The sequence below is a fragment of the Serinus canaria genome, chromosome 5 (assembly GCF_022539315.1).
Source record: "Serinus canaria isolate serCan28SL12 chromosome 5, serCan2020, whole genome shotgun sequence".
In the NCBI taxonomy this organism is placed as follows: domain Eukaryota; kingdom Metazoa; phylum Chordata; class Aves; order Passeriformes; family Fringillidae; genus Serinus; species Serinus canaria.
The window spans coordinates 55,342,181-55,365,944 of record NC_066319.1 but is presented as its reverse complement, the minus strand read 5'-3'; the positions used below and the strand labels follow the sequence as shown (position 1 = coordinate 55,365,944).

General features: G+C 39.6%; 1 protein-coding gene across 5 annotated transcripts in view; it reads left to right on the top strand.

Annotated features, from left to right (window-relative positions):
• Positions 1 to 23,764, top strand: part of SYNE2 (spectrin repeat containing nuclear envelope protein 2) — a 176,297-nt gene that overhangs the window by 75,530 nt on the left and 77,003 nt on the right. For all 5 annotated transcript variants that reach the window (XM_050975904.1, XM_030240808.2, XM_050975902.1 and 2 more), the window contains exons 50-65: positions 655 to 2,764; positions 3,442 to 3,764; positions 4,447 to 4,591; positions 4,991 to 5,206; positions 5,532 to 5,797; positions 6,527 to 6,683; positions 8,538 to 8,693; positions 11,393 to 11,533; positions 11,862 to 12,044; positions 12,557 to 12,694; positions 13,736 to 13,921; positions 14,919 to 15,041; positions 16,596 to 16,778; positions 20,442 to 20,567; positions 22,884 to 23,078; positions 23,620 to 23,694. In XM_050975904.1, coding sequence (XP_050831861.1) covers positions 655 to 2,764; positions 3,442 to 3,764; positions 4,447 to 4,591; positions 4,991 to 5,206; positions 5,532 to 5,797; positions 6,527 to 6,683; positions 8,538 to 8,693; positions 11,393 to 11,533; positions 11,862 to 12,044; positions 12,557 to 12,694; positions 13,736 to 13,921; positions 14,919 to 15,041; positions 16,596 to 16,778; positions 20,442 to 20,567; positions 22,884 to 23,078; positions 23,620 to 23,694 — 4,723 coding nt within the window. The remainder of the gene's footprint in view (positions 1 to 654; positions 2,765 to 3,441; positions 3,765 to 4,446; positions 4,592 to 4,990; positions 5,207 to 5,531; positions 5,798 to 6,526; positions 6,684 to 8,537; positions 8,694 to 11,392; positions 11,534 to 11,861; positions 12,045 to 12,556; positions 12,695 to 13,735; positions 13,922 to 14,918; positions 15,042 to 16,595; positions 16,779 to 20,441; positions 20,568 to 22,883; positions 23,079 to 23,619; positions 23,695 to 23,764) is intronic.

Here is a 23,764-nt window from a genome sequence, read left to right as displayed (position 1 = left end):
TACATTACCAATTCAGAGGTGACCAATGCAAAAAATATTTACTGTGTTTTCTGAATTAGTCTTCAAAACACAGAACTAGTTTGTCATTGTAATGTGCTAAATTAATTTGAAAACATTTAAAACTTACGAAATTGTTAATTTACAGAGAGAGATTTAAAAAATGTAATAAAAATCCATCTGCTAAATGTATTTTAGCTGGGCATTTTAAAATATTCCTGGAAATAGAAGGTTAAGTAGATTTATTTGGAAGAGTTTATCTTGTATGAATGGAAATTTCTCAGTTTTTTTAATAACCAAGTTTTATCTTCATCGTCAACCAGAAATTATTATAAAATGTTGTTAATTCAGTTATAGATGATGGTGCTGATTTTTGAGATGAGGGTTACATTCTATATTAATAGACTGCAATTTTAGAGAATATACTGTAGAAATTTTTTTTGGCACAATATCTTTGAATAGTGAGTGCTCTACAGGTAAGCAAGAAATAACAATACTGCAAGGGTGGTTAGGGAATTCCTAAGAGAACATTGAGAGATATGTGTGATTAAGTGAATAAAGTTAGTGAATTGTGCTCTAAACAGTGAAATTTGGTTTTAAAACATCTCTGTATAAGGAGAACTCATTATTTTTAAACACTGCTCATGTTTTTGCCAGGGGTCCTATGAACAACACAGTTCTTCTGGACAAAATTAAGGCATGCATAGAGTCCTTACGGAAAGAAAGAGATGTCTTAAACCGGTTGCAAAGTCAGCAAGAAGTTTTATCTCAGCATTTGACATGCATGGATAAAGTGTTGACAGAGAGCCAAATGAGGCAGCTGGAGCACTGGTGGCAACACATGGAACAAGCAGTGCAAAAGAAACATGATCAGGTTGTGGCAGAAATTGATGAATTTAACCTGCTAATGAATAAAGCACGGGATATTCAGAGGCTGATACAGGAACAGTATTTGCAAGCAGAGTTACATTCTTCAGCTGCAGGAAAAGTCAAAGACCCTCTCATGTGGACCACAGAGCTACAGGACATTAAACATGGTCTTTCTCTATTAAAAAGGAAGATTGAGCTGCAAATGAAAAGAATTTGGAGTGATCAAGAGAAGGGGGCTTTGGAGAACTCTATACAGGATTTGCAGAGCAAACTGGAAGCATTATCAGCCCAACAAGCTCCTCAAGAGGATATCCAGACCACTGGTCCTGCTCTCATGAAACATGAAATGATGAAGAGGCTAAAAGAAAATATTTCCTGGGTCAAAGACTCACTGTCCCACCTTGATCAGAAAGCAGCACTTTTCCCCAGTGATGTCAAATCACAGATCAGAAATTGTCAGCTTATGAACACAGACATCCTAAGCAGAGAACCTGTGATTGTATCCCTGGATTATGGGCTCCAGCACATCCTCCCCAGCTTGGAGCCAGAGGAGGTCTCTGATATGACCTTCCTTTTACAAACATTGAAGAGTTCATACAAGGCTCTTGTTTTAAAATCTGCTCAAAGATTGCAGCACTTGGAGCTCCAGCTGGAGGAGAGGCAAAGACTCACTGCAGAAATAGACAAAGTTCACTCTCAGCTTTGCAAAGCTGAGCTGATGGCCAGGCCTGACCCAAACCAAAACAGCACCTGCTCAGAGCTGGTGAGCCAACAAGCCATTCTGAAGGAGATGCTAAAGGACATACAGGAAATAGAAGAGCTTATCTCATCCCACTGTAAAGAGAGTCAGGTCACAGCTGGGCAGCTGAGCCTGTCTGAACAACTCTTCTTGATTGATCAGTTAAGGAGTCTGAAGAATAGAGCAAGGAAAACACAGAGGCAAATTCAAAGTAAACTTCATGAAGTAGAACAAAAGGCAGCTGTCTCCAGAGAGTTTGCTGAAGGAATAGCTTCATTGCAGCAGGATCTTGATGACCTGCAGGATGGTGAAATGAACCTGAAAGATGATGAATTAGTAGGTGCCAAGCAGGGACTGAAGGACAAATGCAAAGCACTGAAAGAAAAAGTGTTAGCTTTTCAGTCAAGTTTGTCACAAGTAATGAAGTACAAGGAAATATTTGAATGTGTAGGTCTGAAATGGGACTCACTGCAGATGGATGAATTGCAAACTAAATTTTCTAAAATTAAAAATAAAATTAAAGAGAAAATAATGCGCTTGGAAAACGTTGTTAGGGAATGGGAAAAGATTCAAGGATTGCTAGATGAAATCCAGACTGTGACAGCCACTGTCAGAAAAGAAGCTAATATTCTAAATGATAGCTCCAGCTCTTCTCCTGCTGAGAATGTCATATCTGCACAGATTCTATTGCAGGCAGTTCAACAAATCTTGTGCTTAACCCAGGAGGCAGCAAATCAAATAAACAAAAATGAGGTCTTTGATACATCATTCAAAGAATCTAAGAGGAAAGAAATAAAAAGCCTGGAGAAAAATGTTGAAGAATTAAAGCATTTTCTTCAAAACTTGGTCTCTGGGCTACAGAGTGTAAACAAGGAAGGTAGCCAGGATGAAGAAGAAAATATATTCCACATCATAAGGCATATTCAGTTAGAACTCCAGCAGCCTCTTGTGATAGACATAAATACAATGCAGGATGAAAAGCTGCGATGGGAAGCAATTCAGAATATGATGGAAGGAAAGTTTTCTGCTCTTAAATGTATAATGGAAAAAGAGAAGGAAAAACAAGAAGAGAAATCTCCTGCTGCTGCTATAAAAATAAAGTTAGAGACACTGCAAGGCTGTGAAGCACAAGTGAAGGCAGACATTGCTGCTCGTGTTGTAAGTATATTTAATGAAAGTGAAGTATTGACATATCCCTTTCCCCAAGAATTAGATTAGGTGTCTGTGACTGTGGCATTTTTATTTTCATGACTCACATCCTCATTTATTCTAACACCTGAATTGGCCTGTGATCATCTCCACATTGGTGGATAAGATGGGAATCATGACAGAAACTAAGGATCCAAAGAAAGTTGTGTTCCCTTTGACTATAATCAATCAGTGGGGATTAGCACAGGAGAAGAATGGTAAAGAGGAGGAAGGAAGAGGCTGTGTTGAAATATTCAGCTAAAGAGAGACTGGGTGCAGTCATCTTGTGAGGCAACATTTTCAGTAGTGACAATGATAAAAAATCCAAGCACCTTGTTTCTACTATAAAAAGAAGCTTTACTTGTTGGGAATGACCAAGAGGATTAAAGCACAGGTCAAACCAATGGGATCAGGAATGGTGAATGTAATTCCTGTTCTGAGGGCAATAAACACATGGGTTACAGCACTGCTCTGTGACTACACAAGTAGCAAATGTGTTTGCCACATGTCCTTCCTCACCTCCTCAGGCCAGTTCTGGGAGAGTTGGTATCAAAAACAGCCAAGTGTAAAATTTTAAGACCATGTGGTGATCCAGAGGAGCACAGCAGCGTTATTTTATTGTTCCTTTCTCTTTTTAATGCTTTCAGAATGCTCTGGAGGAGGCCTGTAGGGCTGGTGAGCTTTACACCAAGGCCCTTCAGAGGGCTGCCACGTTCCTGGAGGACTGTGAAGCTCCAGCCCAGGCTGCTGCAGCAGAGCTCTGTGGCTCAGTGGAGATCTGTCAGACTCCACACTGGAAGGAAGAAGAGTTCAACTCTGCAAAGGCTGACTTAGAAAACCTGCACTCCAAGCTGAAAAACCTAGTGAAGCCAGAAGACAAAGTATGTCTGGAAAATGCTGTAAGAGAACTGGTGGAAAGGAGTTTGGCATTAAGGAAGAAGGTTCAAAGAAAGGAAGCTGATGAGCAGAGGTGGGTTAAAGAGATCTCCATAGATCTTGTTCCTTAATGTGAGAAACTTGACCAAAAATAAATCCAGTGTTATTTCTGCTCTGATAGAAATTCAGGTAGTCAGAAATCCCATCAGCAAGAAGGGTGAGCATTCCTGTTGTTCTCAGGTGTGGTTGTTAAGGAAGGAAAATTGCCAGACAAAAGCCATAATGCCACTAATCTACAGTGCAGTCACTTCTTGTATATTCCAAAACGTGAGGTTTGAGTGGGGGTCATAGGGTGCCAGAAATCAGAAGAAAGCACATTTCTAGTTTGTAGTGCAGTTCTGGTGGAAGTCAGAATAGTTTCCTGAGGGTCCCTAATTCATGTTTTCCATAGGCTGTTCTGGTGGCTTGGGAAGGTAAAACCCAAACAAGGCACAGGCTGTAGTTTCCTTCCTTCAGGTACAGAAGAAATGTGGAGGGGCCTTCAGATACCTGCACAGAAAAAGTTTGGGAGAGAGAGTAAAGGATTTTTAAACTGCTTGATCATGTTCCAGTGATCAAACCTGAAGTGTTTACCAAATGCTAACTGACTATAACTTGGAAACAGCCAGAACTAGTAGTTCAAAAGGATTTTTTTAAAACTTTTATTCTGTTGGGCATTGTGGTTGGAGAGAGGAACAACAACAAATTTTAATTGATCCATTCATTGTTTCATGCAGGTATTTTGAAAAACACAAAAGCTACACAGAAACCAAAGATAAAGTGTGTGATAATCTTAGAAAACTGGAAAAGATGCTTAGACAGTCTTTGTCTAAGATTCCAGTGTCTTATAAAGAGGCTTTGGAGCATTTGGAAGAAAGCAAGGTAAGAAAGGCTCTGAAGAAGTTGAAAAGCTCATGCAAAACTAATGCAGCTATGCATACCATGTGACATCATAGTAGGGAGAAGTGGAATTCTTTATCCTATATTTATGTATATATAAACCCACAGAATGTGTTGATATATTTATATATTTTTTAAAAGACCAGGTATAATAGATCATGTGAAATGAGTATATCTTACTGCTCTAGAAATGAGACATTTAATTTACTTCATCTTTCTCCACAGCCTTAGCCAACAGAACTCCCTCATTCTGACCATAATTTACCAGCTCAGTGGAGTAATTGCCATTTTTCTAGAGCATCCTAGTCATGTTACTGAATATTTCATTAGTACTCCTGACTGTAGCATTTTATTTATTGATGTGTTTGTTTTTCCTGTAAGATTTTAGTCTCCAGCATTGACTCTGCTGAAGAGGATCTGGTGAAGCTGAGACAGATCTCTGGAGAGATGATGAGGTTGTGCAGAGGAAGTGACAGGGCCCTGGGCAGGATTGTTACAGTGCTGTGGGAAAACTGGCTGGGTTTGCTTGAGGCAGCCAAAGGGCTGGAAATTACCTGTGAAGAACTAAAGCAGGAATGGAAATTCATCAATGAAGAGGTGAGTTGCTCAACATCTATATTCTGGGGTGTGGAGATAAAATGGCCTGTTAAGGGGTGAGATAAGGGTAGGACATAATTTCCCACCCTTTCTTGAATCAAAAGTCAGAAAAGGTGGGCATATTTATTCAGTCCTCTGAGCAGCTCTGCACAGGATTATGTGCTTTTTTAAAGCAAACTCAGAGGTTTTGTCACTCTTCAAAGGTTCAAGTTCTGGCTGTGTAATTCCCAGTAGTTAGTCACCCATGTGAGTAAATGAACAATGTAACTTCAGGTGGTGGAACAAAAAGCACTTTATCTCATGCTCTGTCTTGGTGTTTACTTAGTTGGAACGAGAAACAATCATTCTGGATAAGCTCCAGGAAGAACAGCCAGAAAGCCTTAAAGAGAAGGAAAAGGCCACCAGAGAGGAGCTGGTGGAGTTACTTGATTTTGTGAACTCATTTGAAGAAAACATCAACCAGCAACAGCTGCTCTTACTCTTGCTCCTTCACCGGATAAGAAACATCCTGAGTGCCCCTGAAGATGCTGAGAGGGAAGCTGCCCTCCCTGCCTTGGCTGAGATAAAGGCAATGCAGGAGCGCTGTAAGAAGTAAGTGGGGAGAAACTTCTGTGGAAGGTGTGAGATAGGACTGTTCACAAGCACAGGATTTTACTGGATAACAAAAAGCTGTAATGCAGTAAAAATGACAATAAATGCTCTCCTGGGTCAGACCAATGCTCCATCTTACCCTCCTGCTGTCTCCAGTGCTGGTGGATATTATTTAGGGAGAAGACCTGAGCCTGGCCATATCCTTTGTGGGCTGCAGTTTGTTTTCAAATGCAGTAGGAATCAAGGAGCAATAGTCAGTTTTAGAGGTTCCAACTGCTTGTGAATTTTAAGATTTTCTGCTTTTAGGAAAATCAGACCTTGTGCATTTTGCAACAATGCAACTTTGATCTGAGTGCCACTGTCTAAAATTCTCCCCAAATGTTTTTTTACTAATCTGATTATTGTATTCACCCTTCTCTGGGTTTGCTTTTGGATATGGTAATCTTTGTGAACAACATCTGCTCTGCCAGCATCTTCAGACTGAGAACCTGACCTCTGCTATTTAAATATGCCTGCTCTCTGGTTTGGTCTAACAAATAGCACTACCTGAGGACTCACTTAAAAAAAATGAGATAAAATTAAATAAAACTCATAAATTTAATAGCGGAAAAAACCCCTAAATTACAGACAAATGTGGTTCTGAATATATACCTACATAATATCTGTAGCATGCTCTTTGCTCCTACTTAGAGTCTAAAACAATGTATTCTTTCTGGTCATCTTGCATAGGTTGTACAAAAAAGCTCAAGACCATAAAGATTCTGTGAAAGCTGAGATTCAAGAGAGGAACAAGGTCACTGAAGAAATAAGTGCTGTGACAAATGCATTAGAGAATGCTGCATCTGTGTTACTGCAGGATGCTGATGGAAAGGCAGAACAGCTGGAGGTTGGTAACAGCTCTAAACCCTTGAGCCAGCATTGCTGTGGTGGGACCTTGGATTTATCAAAATGGCTGTTTTTCTATTTAAAATTATTTAGAATTAGAATATAGGGTTGTGTTTGCTTTTTTACTGAGTTCTTTTTGTCCAGAAGGAAATTTTCCTACTGCAGGTGCTTTATGCCTTCTTTTCCCTCACGTCCAAGCTTTGCTACTCCAAGCACCTAAAACTCACCCAAAAGTGAGTTAAGACTTTGTTCCTGTTCCTGACAACAATGGAACAAGCTAATGCTAGCACCAGTCCCATTAAATGATCTTTTCTTAACAGTATGTCACAGCAGGCCTGTTCCTTTGGAGAAGACTGAGCTGAAAGAATTGAAGAATTCATTAATTTTACATAGTCCAAACACCAGTGAGCCAAAATCTGCAGGGCAATTTCATCCCTTACTTCCAAAGAAAATCTACTTCCTGTGAAATTTATAGCATTAGTCAGGACTCCACTGCACCTGTTGAGTGGAAAAATCTATTTCATTTCGAGATGACAAACCTGATTTAGCTTGGCAAAGGTTTTAAATTCACCCACACAGATGAAAAGGGGGAAGTGTTATTATCTCATCCCTTAGGAAGAAATTGGGATGGTTTTGATAGGTATCTGCTTTCCAGCTAAATAATCTGTGAAATGTGAATGTGCAGCAATACACAGAAACCAGTTTGCAGGGACATGCTTTGTTTTGGAGACAAGAGTTGTAACTGATTCTTTGCAGTTCAGGTCAGGGAATCTGTGAAATAAATATTGGCACAATCTTAATTGGGCCATTTGACAACAGCAGCCTTCTCCCTGAGAGGCACACAGCTGTTTCATGGTTTTGAGTGTTTGGCTTTTTTTAATATCAGACCCAGTTGTTGTAGGATGACAGGAAATTAATCAACCTCAATGACTTACATATTTCTTCTGTCTGTTGCATTTGTATGAAGGAAAAGATTCCCAAGTGAAAACTATGAATTAGTGGATTACCATTATTCCTGATTGAAAAAGAAAGGCAGTTAATTTTGGTGTCTTTCATTGCCTGGTAGGAGGTTTGGATAATTTTTCCCAATAACTTGAGTTACCATTTGAGTTTTTCAAACAGCTGAGCACAGAGGAAAGGAACCATAAAGCCAGCAAACAGAACATTCCAACTTGAAACTCTAGAAAACCTTCCAAACAAATGAATTTCTTCATTCTTCCTGCAGGAGGACTTAGGTTGGATTTTATTTCTAGGCCACAGGCTGGAGAGAGTTGTTCAAGTTTCTTTTATCTCATAAAACCTACATTCTTTGAGCAGAACTGGAAACTACTGTTTTGAGAGGAGCCTGCTGTGCTGCTCTGCATAATTGCCTGAAAGCAGACACTTCAGCCTGAAACCTGTTGCTTTTTGTGGCCTTTGTCTTGTTTATAATAATGAAGGGATGGACGTTGGCTATTAAATTCTTTGAAAGGGAAAAATGCACTTTTGGCAAAAGGGAGAGCACAAAGGTTAACATTTAATCATAGGAGCTCTTCAGATGGTCCCTTGGCTGTGGCTGTCAATGAACATCAGTGCGTCACTTCCCCAGCATGGGGCAGTATCAGGTTTAATTAATTCTTACAGATTGAAAAGCATCATTTAATTAAATGAGTTCACTATTGCTTAGAGTTTATCTGCTTGCAGAGGTAATCAAATCAGGTTTGATATCACAAACCCAATTTTTCCAAGCCATAATCATGGTAGGAAATATAAAACACATTACGTACGGGTGTGTGTACACATATTTATGTACATACACACACATGCACTCAGTAAAAACTGGGTAAAACTGCTGAAGTTACTCTTAATTTTGTAGGAGCTTCAGAGTGTGATTGACAGAGAGAGACAAGCTCTGGAGGATATCATGGAGAAACTTCGGATCAAGTATTCTGAAATGTACTCAATAGTCCCTGCAGAGATTGAAACACAGCTGGAGGACTGCAAGAAAGTATTGCACGACCTGGAAGAGAAGGTAACTGTTGATGTGGTTTTCATATTCATCTGTTTGCAATGTATGAATCATTCCTCATGCTTAGATCTCTTTTTAGAATAATCTTATGGTCAGCAATGTCAATATAACATTTTAATTTTTTATTAAAAATGGATGTGGCAGCATCTTTAGCAATAATTTTTAATATTATATGGATGCTGCCTTCTATCCAATCTGACTCTTAAACTGGGAACTAGCAATCAAAGTTGATTGCAAAGTTTGCATAGCTTGAATGAGAAAATATTTTCAGAACTAGGTTAAAAACAGGATGGAACAGGATGTTTTTTGAATGTAATTTGCACATATGGTAGGGTATCATGACATGGTTCTTTTTGCCACCTCTGAGAACATGGCTGCCTTCCTTTAAAATCAGGGAATTGATATAACTGAATCCCATTGCATCAGATTTTTGCAATATATTCTGTCTACAAGGGATATAAGCAGTTAGCTGAAAGCAAAATTAAACTAATTGGAGTAATACTCTCAGTTTAGGGTCAGATTTTTAGCCTGATACAATTACCATCATTGTTACGTACTCATTCGTGTTATTTTAAAAATGAAAAAAAAGCCCTTTCAGTTCTCATGTTTCAGAAATAATAATGTTCAATCCTGATTTTTAAGGTTAAATCTCAGTTAATTTGATACAATTTGAAAGTTTAATAAAACAATTTTGAAATCCAGTTACTTTTTAGTGCCTATCAAATTACTCATTTTATCTTATGTAAAGTATTAAGCAGCATATTGACTGAAGCTTATGAGTTTTAATTTGGTTAACTTGATGGTTTCTGTTTCAAAATGAGGCTAGTCTTTTCAGAACCAACAACTGGGAGGAGAAAAGGAAAGCAAAACAGTATTTATGCTTTGGGGTTTTTTTGTTGTTTACTGTTTCATTTACCAAGATATAAAAGGTTATCCCAAAGCACACATTACCTGTTGGACTGAAAGAACTGGTCCTGGAAGCTAGATAATATTTGCTTTTCACATCTAGGTGTTGGAAAACATTAAAAACTACCTTGGAATTTTTCAAAATGGTTAGGAAATAAAACAAAACCATGGTGGAACTGAAGGTCAGTTACATATTAGGAGATACCACCATGTGTTAAATTGAGTTGTCATATGTTAATGTCATTCTGCTTTCTTTTAAATCTGGAAACCAAAAAATAAAAATAAATTGTACATTTGATGCCATAAATAATAAATTTTTATCACAGTAAGAAATATTGAAATAAAATCCTGCTTTGCTTGATAACCAGAGCATTGACAGATGCAGTGTTTTTATCCTGAAGAAATAGGTGAAGTCAGAGCTTGATCTGTTTACTCATTTCCAGCTGTGTCACATCTCTCATACGTGATTGTCTTTCATTTTGGAAGCTGGCACTACAATTACAGACAATTTTCCATATTTGGTATATTCCAGGATAGTGGTGATGGTCGAGTGTTCAGTGATTACAGCCTGAATTCCTTTTTCCAAAAAGTCTTAGGCTTTAAGTGCAGAGGGACTTCATAGGTTTTGTAGTATAAGCAGGAATATTTCAGAGGAGCCCTCTAGTTTTTTCTGTATATATTTATTTTGATTAATGAAATTTTAACAATACAATATTGTACTGTGGGTACTTTTTTGAGAGGTTGGTTGGAATCTATAAATGATGTTAATAAAATTAAGAAATTAGTTGATAACTTATTAACTAAAATGGTCTTAGTTCCTCATCCGACAACAAGGATAAAGTATTTCAGTACTAGGAGCTTCAAACTAAAATAACTGTTAAATAAAATTGTTATTAAAATTAAATTTAAAATAGTTATTAAAAATAACTGTTAAATTAAAAATCTTTGACGTCAAGGCAGCGTGAAACTGTTCAGTGTGCATTTCCTCATAAATCCTAGGGCTGTAGCACACAAAGAATTTACCACAATTTAATGATTTCCTGGTGCTTGGCTGACTCTGGCAGCCAGCAGGGTTTAGTGAGAAAAGATGTCACTTTTGGGCAAGATGAAGGACTTTTCTCACTCCCTGCACTTCATCTGGTCCCTAGTAACCTGGTAGCTTATGCTGTGCTGCTCAGTCCTGTGCTCAGGCAATTACTCAGCTTCAGCTTGGAGAGTTTTTCTCTTTCCACAGAAAATCAGGCCCTCCAGTGCACCAATTTTTCATTTCTGTGGAGTCTTGCAGAGTGAAATTAAGTCCCTCTGACCTTTCTATTTTGGTGATGAATCTCCAAGTTTATATTGAGAAATTGGCTGTGCATTGATGCACTTGGATGTTCCCTTATTTGTTTCATGGAAGTCACTGCTGTCAGCTGAGACATAAAGGTGTCATTCTGGCTTTCTTACAGCATAAATCCAAATGTGACCCTTCCCACCATGCAGCATGAGCAACCTCTGTCAGAGATGAGAGCAGGGTGAAGCAAAGCACCCAGGGAGCTGCAGTGCCTCAGTGCTGCTTTCCTCAGGGATTGCTTTTCTGAGCCAGGCCTTTTTTAATGAGAAGAAATTAGTGAACAACGTGTAGATGTTGAACCTGCTCATGTTAATGCTTCTCCCTCTAAGTGTAGCTCCATTCCAGTGTTTTTAACTGACTTGTCAAGAGAAACAAAAAGAATTGGAATATTTTTTGTAAGGTGGTGCACAAAAACAAGCAGATCTTTGTAATCTCCCCTGTTGTTTTCTCTTTGCTCTGTCAGGTTAGCTCTGAAATCCTGCAGAACTCTCCTCAGTATGTGCTGAAAAGAAAAGCAGAAACTATTAACAATGGCCTTCAAGCTATTGAAAAGATGTTACAACAGAAGAGTGAAAACATTGCAAAAGCCAAAGAAGTTCAGAAGGTAATCTTGCCAAAAAAATAATCTGTGGGTGTTAATAGATTTTTGATAGTTTTTACAGAGCCTTGTTTAGCATAAAGTGGTCTTCATTCATTTTATGTCTGTAAAAGGAGAAGTACAAGCAAGCATTTAACTGGTGAATATTTATCAGTTCTTTCTCACAGGAAAATCCATGCTTTTTTCAACTGTGAATCACACCAGTAGATGCAAAGTGTTCTCATCATATCAGTTCTGAAACCTTTGCAATTCATGTCCCACATGCAGAACAAATAATGCTGCTGTTATCTTTGAGTCTGACATTCTGTTTCATTTCCCTTCTCTCCACATGCAGCAAATTTGGGATATGCTGGACCTGTGGCATTACAAACTCAATGAGCTGGATGCAGAAGTGCAGGACATAGTGGAGCAGAATTCCTGCCATGCACAGGAGCTGATGGACATCCTGGTGGCCCCCCTGCAGCAGTACCAGCAGGTCTCGCAGCGTGCTGAGCGCAGAACTGCCATTCTCAACAAGGTACCTGCAAGTGGAACAGCTTCTTAAAAATCCAGTCCTACAAAAAACAGGCTGAGGGCTTTGCATGGAACATCATCAGAGGCTGTCAAATGAGCAGAGTCACCAGCCTGCTGGGGCAAGGCTGATTGTAGCTGGGGTTTCTGGAGGGCTCCCCCAAAGGACTGGCTCAAGCCATGGCTGAGGGGTTTCAGATGGTGAATTCTTGCCCCTGGGTGGTTGGGGTGGTTCTCTCAGACTCTGCTCATGGGTCTATTAAAGTGCAATTGCCATATAAATTGTGACAATGCCCCCATAAAATGTAAACATGCAAGCACCAAAATTACTTTTGCAAGAGGGGATAGCCTGAAATCATGAAACTGTTTCAGAAAAATGGGTTTTATTTCACCATGCTAATTGAACTGACCATGATGCAAATGCATCCTGTTTTCTTTTAATCTTCTTCATAGATGCATTTATCTTATAAAATGAAGCAACTGACGTGTGACTTTCTGTAAAATTCTGTCATTTCCTAGGCCACCAACAAGATGGAAGAATATGAAGAGCTCTTGAAGAATGTGAAAGATTGGATAGAAAGCACCAACAGTTTGCTAAGAGCTGATGCTCAGCACGACTCTGCAAAAAGCTTACACAAGTATACTGATGAGCTCCAGGTAAGAGTTGATGCACATAAATGCTCCTGTTGGCACTTGCTGCTCTGTACCAGATGAGTTTTCCACTCTTAATTGTTACTGACATAAGTAATTTACCATTTTCAGTAAATCCTTTAAGTGAAAAATAGTTATAGTTGAGACTCATGAAATACAGATTTTTTTTGTGCTGGACATGCCTATCCTGTGCAAGTGCTGAACTGTTGTACAACTTCCAGAATTGTGTGATTGTCTTCTGTAACCCTGCTGAGGAGCTAGGGTCAGTTTTTACTGCCTGCATATATAAGATTCTTTCTATATTGTATGTGAGCCAGAAAGGCAGAGTGCTGGTTTATTGATGTCTGTGTGCAAGATGGAAACTTTGAAGTGAGTTGTGGTTTGGAATGCTGTGCTCACTGTGTCTTGAAGGTAATTCTGATTGGTAATTTCAAAAATTGAATGTTTGTAATACTGCAGGGAAAATCAGGGCCAGTGCCAAAAATTGAAATTACTGGAATTTTGTACTAATTCAAGTTTTCTGTGCATCCACTCCTTGGCTTAGACCAAGTGAGAATGCTGGTGCTCTAAACATAGATTTTTGTAGTAGGATTAGTAAGAATTCTTGACAGAAAGTAGTTGCCCATTCTGGGCTGATATGTTACAAAAGCATGTAGCCACAGTGGGGAGAATGTGATTTCCAAAACCCTTGGACATTTTTTGTGGCAAAAGCTTATTGTCTCCTGTGCTTGTGAAATGGAATGTTTTGTTTGTCCTGGGCTGTGAAACCAGTGGGTTTGGAAATGCACCCTGGGCTTGCATTAAAGTGGGAATGTGCATTCAGTCCTTTCCTTCACACAACACCCAGATAAATGGATTATTTCTTGCAGCCCTCACTGTTCTTCATGACAGTGTTCACTGCAGTTCATCCAGTTCATTGCAGGGGAAGAGACTTCACATCACACACAACTGCCATGATATTTTTTGGAGCATGTTGTTCTTCTATAACATCTATAACTTTAATGTTCAGCAGTGATGCATCAAACTTAACTCTTGTTTTGTCTCCAGATGGCTTTGGAAGACTCAGAGCAAAAGCAAAATCTTCTGCATGGTATCTTCATGGAGCTGGAGGAGCTGTCACCAGTCTTTGAAACTGACAGTGTAATGCAACAGCTGAATGAAATAGATGTTCAAGTAGCAGCTTTACAGCAGGAGATTGCAGAGATTCTTCCACAAATCCTGCATGTGGCTGATGTAAGTCTGGGTGACCCATAAGTGCCTTTTATCAGAGCTTCATCATATATTAGGAAATGCAGATTATATCACCTGCATGGAAAACAGGGTGTAGTGCTGGTTTTTGTAGGTGTGCCAAGCAAGGAAATTAATTTTTTGTAAACAAACCATCAGAAGGCATTTGGTAACTAATTAAGCTGTAAAGTTCAGGATTAGCTCAGGATGTAGGAGGAAAGGCTGGGATGGGAGCCTGGATTGGTTCAGCCCAGAGAAGCTTGGGGGTGGGAGGTTGATATTGCTGCTGTTTGCTGCTACATGATGGGAGATGACAGACAGGATTGGGCCAGGCTCTTCTTGGGGTGTTCAGTAACAGAGCCCAAGTGTAACAAAGGAAATTACATCTACACAGTAGGAAGGATTTTAATTTTTTTTCTTGCAGTGAGATTGATCAAACACTAGATCAGGGGCTCCAAGCAGGGGTAATATTCCCACCTCAAGAGATACCCAAATCTCAACAGGATCAGACCCCACATGCCCTGGTTTGATGGGTAGCAGAAACCTTCCAAGGTCCCTTCCAGCCTAGTCTGCTCTGTGACTGTCTCTGTGAGAGTTCACAAACAGCTGTCTGGGGGTTCCTTTTCCATCTGACACAAGTCTCTTCCTACTGGAAGCTGCACCAGTGTAATTATAGCACTTTCCTATTCTGATAACTATCACCACTGGAAAAATGTCTTCTCACTACTGGTAATTTCTAATGTGACTTTTTAAGGAAATTTCAGTTCTATATTCAGGGTTTAAAACAGAACAGATGATCTTGAATACTTAATTCCTTTAGAAGTTGTAACTAAAAGTAATTTATAACAACTAGCCTTTTGACTGATAGCATGCATTAACATAACCTGCATATGCTGCACTCATTTTTCAGTATTTCTTTCTAAATTTAACTGAAAGACAGAAATGCAAGTTGGCTTTGGTATTTGGGCTATCTACAAATATTCTCTTTGTTCCCAAAATCTAGGAGTTGGATGCCATTGAATCACATGTGAAAGTGTTTGAGAAGGATGTTGCAGAAATGAAGACAATCCTGTCATCAGAAGATCTGTTAGAATTTTCTCCTAAAGACCAACTTAAACATGGACAGGTCTGTGAAAACTCCTATCTAGGCTTTTTTTCCCTGATCAGTGTAAACCCTGAGGTGAGACTGTTAAGAGACCTTTTCAAGCAGCACAGTCATGGATTGAACACAAAACACTTGAAATTAAAGCACTATTGAGAATATGTGCACAGAGAACTCGAGTGTGTAACTGAAGCACATGTCAGGCATAGCTGCCACATTTGTGGATCTCAATATTTTGGGAAGTTTATGGCCTGATTTTCAAGAGACACTTGCTGCACGCTGCTTCACTTGGCACCAAATGGAAATTTGAAGTTGGAAAATTAGGCTTTGTTTTTCCAAAAATGGAGACAAAATTTAGCAGATGATTCTTTTAATTCACACCAGTCCACAGTGTTATCTGCCTAAAATCCAAAAAGCATGGGTTCAGTTTCAGGTGAGGAATAATAATGTCATCATACCTGTCAAAGCATTGTAACTGTCATAGCAATGCTGTGCAGCTTGGTTACCCAGAGAACAATTTTGTAATAACTATATTACATGGAAAAATGAGAGTAATATTTCTTCTGGAAAATGATGTTCACTTACTTCTTTACTGTAAAGCAAAGCCTGGATGGTACAAAAAATTCCTGATACAGTCTGCTTATGAATGAGAGAATAACCATCTCTATTTCCCCTGGGCCATTTTAAAACAAAATCTCCTTGAGCGGGATTTTAACAAAAATGTTACTAATTAAAAGTCCTGTAGGTGGTTTGTATTTATATTATTTATTTTCTTCTGGAGTTCCCTGCTGAATGGGATCCCAGTAGGATTTCATATTTCTTAAGGAAAACCAAGAAGTTTTGAGCTTCTGTTGCCATTCTGTCTTTCATAAATTGATCACTGAGTCTTGCATAAAACGTGTGTTGTGCTATGAAACTGCACATTTCTGTTCATCCCAGACTGGTCAAGGTGGTTGTGAACTGTGCATTTACTCCAAGTCTTGTGGTATGAAATGCTGTCCTTGACAGGAGAGCCATCTTCAGGGGTTTCTGCTGACTTCCATCTTGTTTCATTATCTCACCTCTGTTGATAAGACTGCTTTTAGGACCATCATAACATGACTGCTTGGCTGGACAAAAGACAAAACCAGAATTTGCCAAGAGTGACATCAAAGAATTTGCACCACTTTAACTCTCTTCACTGCCAGTGATGTTCTGCTTTGAAATGAGCTGCTTAGTAAATAGCAACTGATCTGAATCTGAGCCTTTTTTGTCACTGTGCAAACTTTGCATATACAGAAAAAACAGAAATGTAAATATAACTTATATCTTTGTCTTGCTTTAGACAACCTTAATGTGGATTTTCATTTATTTCTTCCAAGAACAAGAATCACAGAATATTCTGAGTTGTGAGGGACTCACAAGGATCATAGAGTCCAGCTCTTAAGTGAATGCCCCATATGGAGATTAAATTTTCTTCCTTTTTAAATGGGAAACTCACCAAAGAGAGCTTTTGCTCATCATTACTGTAGTATAAATTGGTGGTGTTGATTTTTCTAACTCAATATCACATCCATTATCTCTCTTCTATCCTGACAGGTTATACTTGAGCATGTTGGTCCCATGCAGAAAACTATTGTTCATATACAGTCCTATGAAGATGCTCTTCAGCTGCCAGGGCTGAAAATGCAACCTTTCTCAGTCTTCCAAAGAGCAAGACAACTCTTGAGAGAACTGAAGAAATTAGAAAAAATTACTAAGGAACAAAATGAGCTACTGGAGGTAATTTTTTTCCCCCTGTGGTCACCTGTACCACCTTTTTTTTTTAAGTAATTTTGATCTTTATACACCATTGCTTTTGCAGCCATAGAGTTACACCTACTGTGTCTTCTCTGTAATGGTTTTGGGCATTTTTTTGTTCTGCTTTTTTTCCCCCCCTATTTAATTTGACTCTGCAACAAAGCACACTGAATAGTCTTGACATGCATTTCAGTTTTCCAATTCAGTCACAGCTGGCAACATACTAAGGAAGGAAGGCAGGCAGGCTGGCTCAGGTGTTGCACTGGTGATTGAAGTCCAGTGTCAGATGCAGGCACTCACCAACTCCTGAAACTCACCTTGACCATGGAAATTCTGGTGGACAGCCATTAGAGAGCAATTGCTAACATCAGAAATTCTTCTACTAATCCAAATCAGTGAGCCAGGAAATTGGCCATTCCCTATGGCTGTGTTGGGGTTAATTCACTGTTTTGAGGCAGGTCAGCTTGTGCTGGGGTCTTGGAGATGCTGCTGGCCAGGCCAGGTTTGGACACAGAAGGGAAGCAACAACAGGAGAAGGCAATGCTGGCAGGTCAGGGAATGTTACCTCAGGGGCAGGGAGAGTTATGGAACAGCTCCAGACCTGAGGGAGTCTCTGTGCAGCACTTCACTGAGCAATGTGGTTGTACCAGCTCAGGGAAGTTTTAGTTCAGGAGCTGGTCATGCTCCAGTGCCCTGGCTGGAGGAAGTCTGGAGTTCTGTACATCAGATTCCCACGGCAGCAAGGAATTAAAGTTCTCGTGTGACCCATCCATTTCTTGGCAGGGTGCTGACAGCACCTAGAAAAATGTTACATTATCTTTGCTGATTTGGTTTTCCTAAGCTATTAGGGTAAAGCAGAATGCTTTAAAACATCTAACTGATCATTTCAGAGGCCAGGCAGACAAGTGGCAGCTAAAATGGGAATGTCCATTTTTGATTTTCACTTTGAGAAATTAGGAGCAGAACACAAAGAGAAAAATTCAAACATGCCACATGACTTGTGCATGCTTGGAGTCAGAAAAAAGCAGTGACTTTATTAGATCTGTATAATCCCTACAGTCTTCTTTTTTTTTTTTAGTCCATACAATTTCTTAGGTCCAAAAAATGGATGTGGTAAAATGTACCTTTTTCAGAGTTACCAGATCAAATAATGGAGAATTTTCAAAACACTTTAAAAGCATCAGAAACAGGCTGCTTTCCATTTATCAATTGTTGTAATGACACTTGTAACTGGTTTTTGAGCAATATTAGGTCAAATTTTAGGTTTTTCTCCTTTTTGTAAAGCTGTGACCTTTTTTTGCTCAGCATTTGCCTTTATCTTGTAGACACCCAACAATCTGTAGCTGAGTGAAATTTCTTTGTGAGAAAACGGATTGGAAATATTGCAATTCTTGGCAACTAGTGTATCAAACTGTGCAGAAGAGATTTTCCAGTGCAGTTGAATGGGTTGAAAACAGCAGTACTACAATACAAATGTAGCCCCAGCTAAGCTGTAACAAAGGATAAATCTATTAAACCATGGCATTTTGAGTGCTGCATTAAAAAGGTGGTGAGAATCCTGCTAGAGAGGAAAGCAAATGGGAGCCAAGCTTCCTGTACAAATATATGCATTTTTTTCCCCCTGGGGATTGGTCTTTGGATGAGTTTGCCCATATTTTGCTATGGATGAGGCAATGGAATATTGCACCAGTAACTTTTGTGTAATTAAGTTGCATTGTAACACCTGAAACAGTCAGAAACAAAGCCTGTTATAGATACTGAAAATATAGGAGTTTAAGTGACTTGGTTCTCTGTTGAATGTTGCTCTCTGGTTTTTTATTTATGGTCTATTAAGTTCCACACCTAAATAACGTCATCAGGAAGAAGTTTTGGAAGCCACATCTGCTTCTACTGGTTTTCAGTGCAAGAAAGTGGTATTATTAGCATATCTGATGATTTACTGGTCTCATTTTCACTAAGCTCTTCCAAAACATATACACTGTGGGTAGGTGGGTCTTTTCCATGGGTAGGTCTTCTGGAGTTACCATTATATGAAAAGTAAAGAGCAACTGTTAACCAGGAAATAAAAGAAAGGCAGCACTTGTAGGAAGAAATTCAGTCCCACATATATTGTATAATTGGTTCTGTTGGATAAGGGATAGAATCAGATTTTCTTTTCCCTGAGTAGAAGGCAGAAACTAATTAATTATCTTTAGGTAAGTGACTATATTCACATATTGGTCCATGACAGAAGACATTGGAGTCTGTATACAAAATATTCAGACTCTTTAGTTAGTCTAGAAAATTTGAGGTAGGGCTCAATTTATTAATAAACAATCCCATTCATATCAAATTAAAGGTGTGAGTAAGAGAATCTTCCTTTTAGGAGGTCTTCTTTTACTTTCTCATTAAAGCTGAGCAGAAGACCTATTCCTTTTTCTTTCCTTTTTGATTCTTTGCCTGTGGCACTAAGATTATAGACCACAAGTATCTTCCCCTTCAAATTGGCTTTCTTTTTTTAAGTGTAGAAAACAGTTTCTTCTCACTTTTAACACCTGTAAAATAATAATGGTTATTTAGAACCTTATTAGCCTGCATTTTCTTGAGAGGGAGTGCTGCTATGAAGAAGGGACTGAAGAAATGGCACTGTTGCTGTTGGTAGCAGGAGAGACTCTTTGCTCTGTGAACACTTTGCAGTGAGGTCTTTGACCTGTGGGGTCATTCAGGTGCTGCTGACAGCACAGGAGGATCAAGCCTGTTGACTTCATTGTTTCTTTATTACCTTTAGCAGGCACCTGAGGAACAGCCCTTTGTTGTTCTTTGGTTGTCAGCCAAAGAAACACAGGGCCACCAAGTGCTGTGCATATTCAGTGTTTTCACAAGATATTCTGACTTGTAGATGTGACAGTTTCTTAATGACCTGAGACATCAGGACAGACTGTGGCTGACAAATAGGAGTGTGTGGGGAGATTGCCCATTTCTGCATGGACAACAGAGCCTGAGGGGGCAATAAGATTTTGCTGTCACTGTCAAATGACTAAAAGTGAATTTGGCTGTTTATTACATATAATGTGTTTTCCTATATGCCATGTAAACAGAAGAAGTTCACATGTTGGGAATGCTTATAATTTTTATTGGAAGTATTCAAATAGTCAGGCAGTGTGGTTGGGTTATCCTCTGAGCTGCAGTGTTTGCCTGGTGTGCAGCACAGTTCTTTTTGAGCAGTTTCATTTTTGGTTTTGCAGAACTAGCTGGCAGTAAAAACTTGAGCACCAATAAAACCAGTCAGACTTTCTACTTGATATGAAACCCTTTTATTTCTCTCTTTTTCACAAACTTTTCTAAGTTGTAATGGATGTGGTGAAATCTGCTCCATTTCCATTCAATAGCCAAATTCAGAGTTCTGCTTTGGAGCTCCTAGATGGAATACTCCACCATACTTCAACTTATGGGTAGAACAGCTTGTTTGTCTTTAGCAAGTGAATAATAAACTTAGTGAGGGATGGGGTTGTGCAAAGTTAGCAGAGCAAATACAGATTCTAGTACACAGAACTGCAGGTACAAAGGAGGCTTCAGTACTCTTCAGTTCAACTTTGTTTCCTTGCTGACTTGTTTGTTTATGCACTCCTTATTTCAAAATTATTTATGGAAATTGCTATTTCACAGGAAACTGTAAAAAAAACAGAAGAATGTGAGCAAGAAATTGAAAAGTTGAAACAACTCCTAAAGAACAATTTGGGTGAAATATCACATGAAGATCAACCAGAGGCTCAGAAGACTCCTTGTCCAGAGGTGGGTTTCATTCTTTTCATTCCTTATCCTGCCTAACACTAATCATGATGATGCAGGGCACTGAGAAATAGGGGTGTGCTTCCCTTCACCACAGTGAAGCAGGCAATTGAATGCCATAGTGTAACCATATAATTTATGACAATTAATATTACTTTGCAAGTTGGGTCTATCTTTTGTAGTATACTCCTTACTGATTTTGGTGTGTCATTTGTGCTATGTCAGCTTGGAAGAAAAATTGGGTGCTGTTTTCACAACAGCTGTTTTGGTGAAACAATATGCAGCACTGAGAGCTTACCTGTGCTAAATTTCCTGAGGTGGCAGCTTGGGATAGTGCCTAAGGAGAGAACCAAGCCCCTTTCTGATGACTGGTCATGCAATGCTACTTTTGGGGATTCTGGTTAGGGTTAGATTCATTAGACTCCTTTCTTTGTCCTCACTGCCCCAGTGTGTTTGCATCACTGGTAAATATGTGTTGCTTTTCTCTCTACAGTCAGCTGCTTTCTGTAATGGATGAATTGATGTTTTTAATGCAAAAATAAGATGTGTTTTAAGGATAGCACTGCAGAAGCCAGGAAATTACTAATTAAATGTAATAACTGTTTATAAAGTGCCTCTGAAATGCTCAGTTTTTTCCAGTCAGTCACAGTAAAGTTAATACACTTACATTGTACTTGCCTAATAACTGTAATCACTCACTAGGCTCCTAAGTACATAGCTGCTCTGCTGTCAGCTGGTTGGATGTTGGAGGCTTGATGTAGTGCTCAGCATGACTCATTTCCTGATTCTTCCTTGTTTTTGTCCCTGAGTGTAGGATTTTATGTTTAATAGTTCTTGTTTTAGCAGAAAACTTGGCAGATACAGCATTGCATGAATAGAAGTGGGCAGTGGAATCACCCATCTTACTGGAGGATTTCAGAAAAAGAAGTGATTTTAAGAAAGAGTTGGTTTCTGAGGAGATTATGGCTAATTAAGTTTGCAAAAGAGTAGCTGGCAAATCTATGCTGGCAAGTCTCCTGCAGTGAAATAAATAGATATCCTGTTCCTAGTGGACATTCATAAAACCTTGCCAAATTGTCATGGATGTCTGTTTCTCCATTTCAGTGTTTTCTTTCCTTTCCCTTTGGATGATTTTATCTTGTGGTTTTGAGTGTACAAAAGGAAGAAAGCATTATCAGAGCAGAGTTCCCATGTCCTTTGAAAATTTGCTGGAGTTCTTCTCTCCACCTTTGCTGTCATGCTGCCACCCCAGAGCTATTAACAGAAGCTGTAGTGGAGGCAGGAGCAGCAGCCTCCCTGCTTTCATCTGCCACAGAGTATTACCTGCATAACATCACTAATGACAGAGCATGGTGTGGAGCCAGGGCTGTTCTCACTTCAGGCCTGGCATCAAAGCTTGCTGTGATCAGCTCAGCCCAATGTGTGCAAAGGGATATTTAGCCAGGTTTCAGTCTTCTGAGCAGGTAACAATGCTTCAAAGAGCTTTAGCACTTTCAGTAATGGAGGGAGTAGGGCAATTCATTCCATGTCCTGTCTTACTCTGTTATTTGCTGGGGTTTCTTGGTTCACCTGGAGGCTGGGTGGTGAGGAAAGCCCTGGAGAAAACTCTAAGGGCAGAACACTGGCTGGAAGAGTAGTCATGGCCAGGAAGGAGACCAAGACAGATTTATTTCCCCCTCTGTTAGTGCAGTTACTTGGGTTATTGTTTAGTCTCTGCAGAACGTTAAATATTTTCCTTAAGCTTTGTTGGGCTCCATTTATTTCTCCCAGTATCACATTCAAAGACATGGGATCATTTTGGCCCCAGCCACATTCCCAACACCCACCAAATGGTTTGTTTCCTTTGGGCCAGCTTCAGCAAAGACTGAGCCCTGAGCTGCCCTCATTTGCTGGCTTTGCCCTCCTCAGGGCTTTCCCAAGTGTTCAGGCTGCCAGGGAAGGTGCTTGGAAGTAACATCACCTGCTGTGACACACAGAGCAATGTGACCCATCTGCATTCCCTCATCCTGGAGGAAGCTGCTGTTCTCATGGATATGCAGGACCTAGGTAGAATTTGTTCCAGCCTGCCACGTTTCCTTCCACACTGCCAACTTCTGCATCACAAGTGGCAAGGGCTGTCCTGAGCTGGATCTGTTGCTGTTGGTTTGCATGTGCCTGAACATCTCCTGCAGTGACAATGGGGAACTGTCCCAAAGGCCAGAAAAAGGAAAAGGGGGAAATAGCCCCAGTACCAGTAAGATGCATCCCTGGTGTCATCTGTGACATTGCTGGTTGGTTAAAAGGGGAAAATGGATGCTTACAGATGTTGTTGCTCCTTAGGGAGAAATGGAAGCTGTAAAAGAAGAAATCATAAAGCTGTGCCAAAGAAAGGAAGATTTCCTTACCAGGATGAAGAATTCCATGTCTGAGCTTCACCAGTGCCTACAGCAAGAAGTGCCTGAAGCAGCAGATGAACCTCCAGCCTCTGTATTAGCCCAGAGTCACCTGATTGGGACTGATGTTTCACCTCAGCAGGTAAGTGATCACTCACTTGAGGACAAAGAGGGGAGGTAAATAACCCTTCCTGCTCCTGGAGGAGTGGCATGTGGCAGAGGAGCACCCCTGTCCCTGTGAATCAATAGTGTCTCTCCTCCCCTTTGTGTTCAGAAGGACTGAGGCTGAGGAGAAGGTAGGAGAGGTGAGCCTCTGGTTATTTCTATGCGTCTTTCACTTTCAACATGAAGTTTGCATCAATCAACAGCAAAATGCTCCACATCTAGTTTTGTTGATAACCAGTTGTTCTGGGATTTTCAATAAATTATTTTCATGGGGCAGAAAGAAATTTGTCCCTTTTGTAGCTGTGCTGTTGAAACCTAACAGAATCAAATCCCAATTTTCAGAGGTGCTTAGAACCTGCAGCTTTCAGTCACTTTAATGTAGGTTGCCAGATGTTCAGTGCTTCTCCGAAAGTGGATCTCAAGTGGTAAATTTGTTTTGGTTTACAGGCAGAAGTGAAGAGGCTTTTGCTGTTCTTGTCATGATTAATTGGGTTGTCTCTCTGTGTGTGTTTTTGTAGTTGAAAAAAAGAGGAGTGATATCTCTTCTGCCTTCCTTAGATGAAGAATCAGAAGACTGTTCTTTACACAGCAAGGTGAGTCCAGTGTATTTTACATATATATATATATATGTATGTGTGTATGTATATATATATAAATATGTAT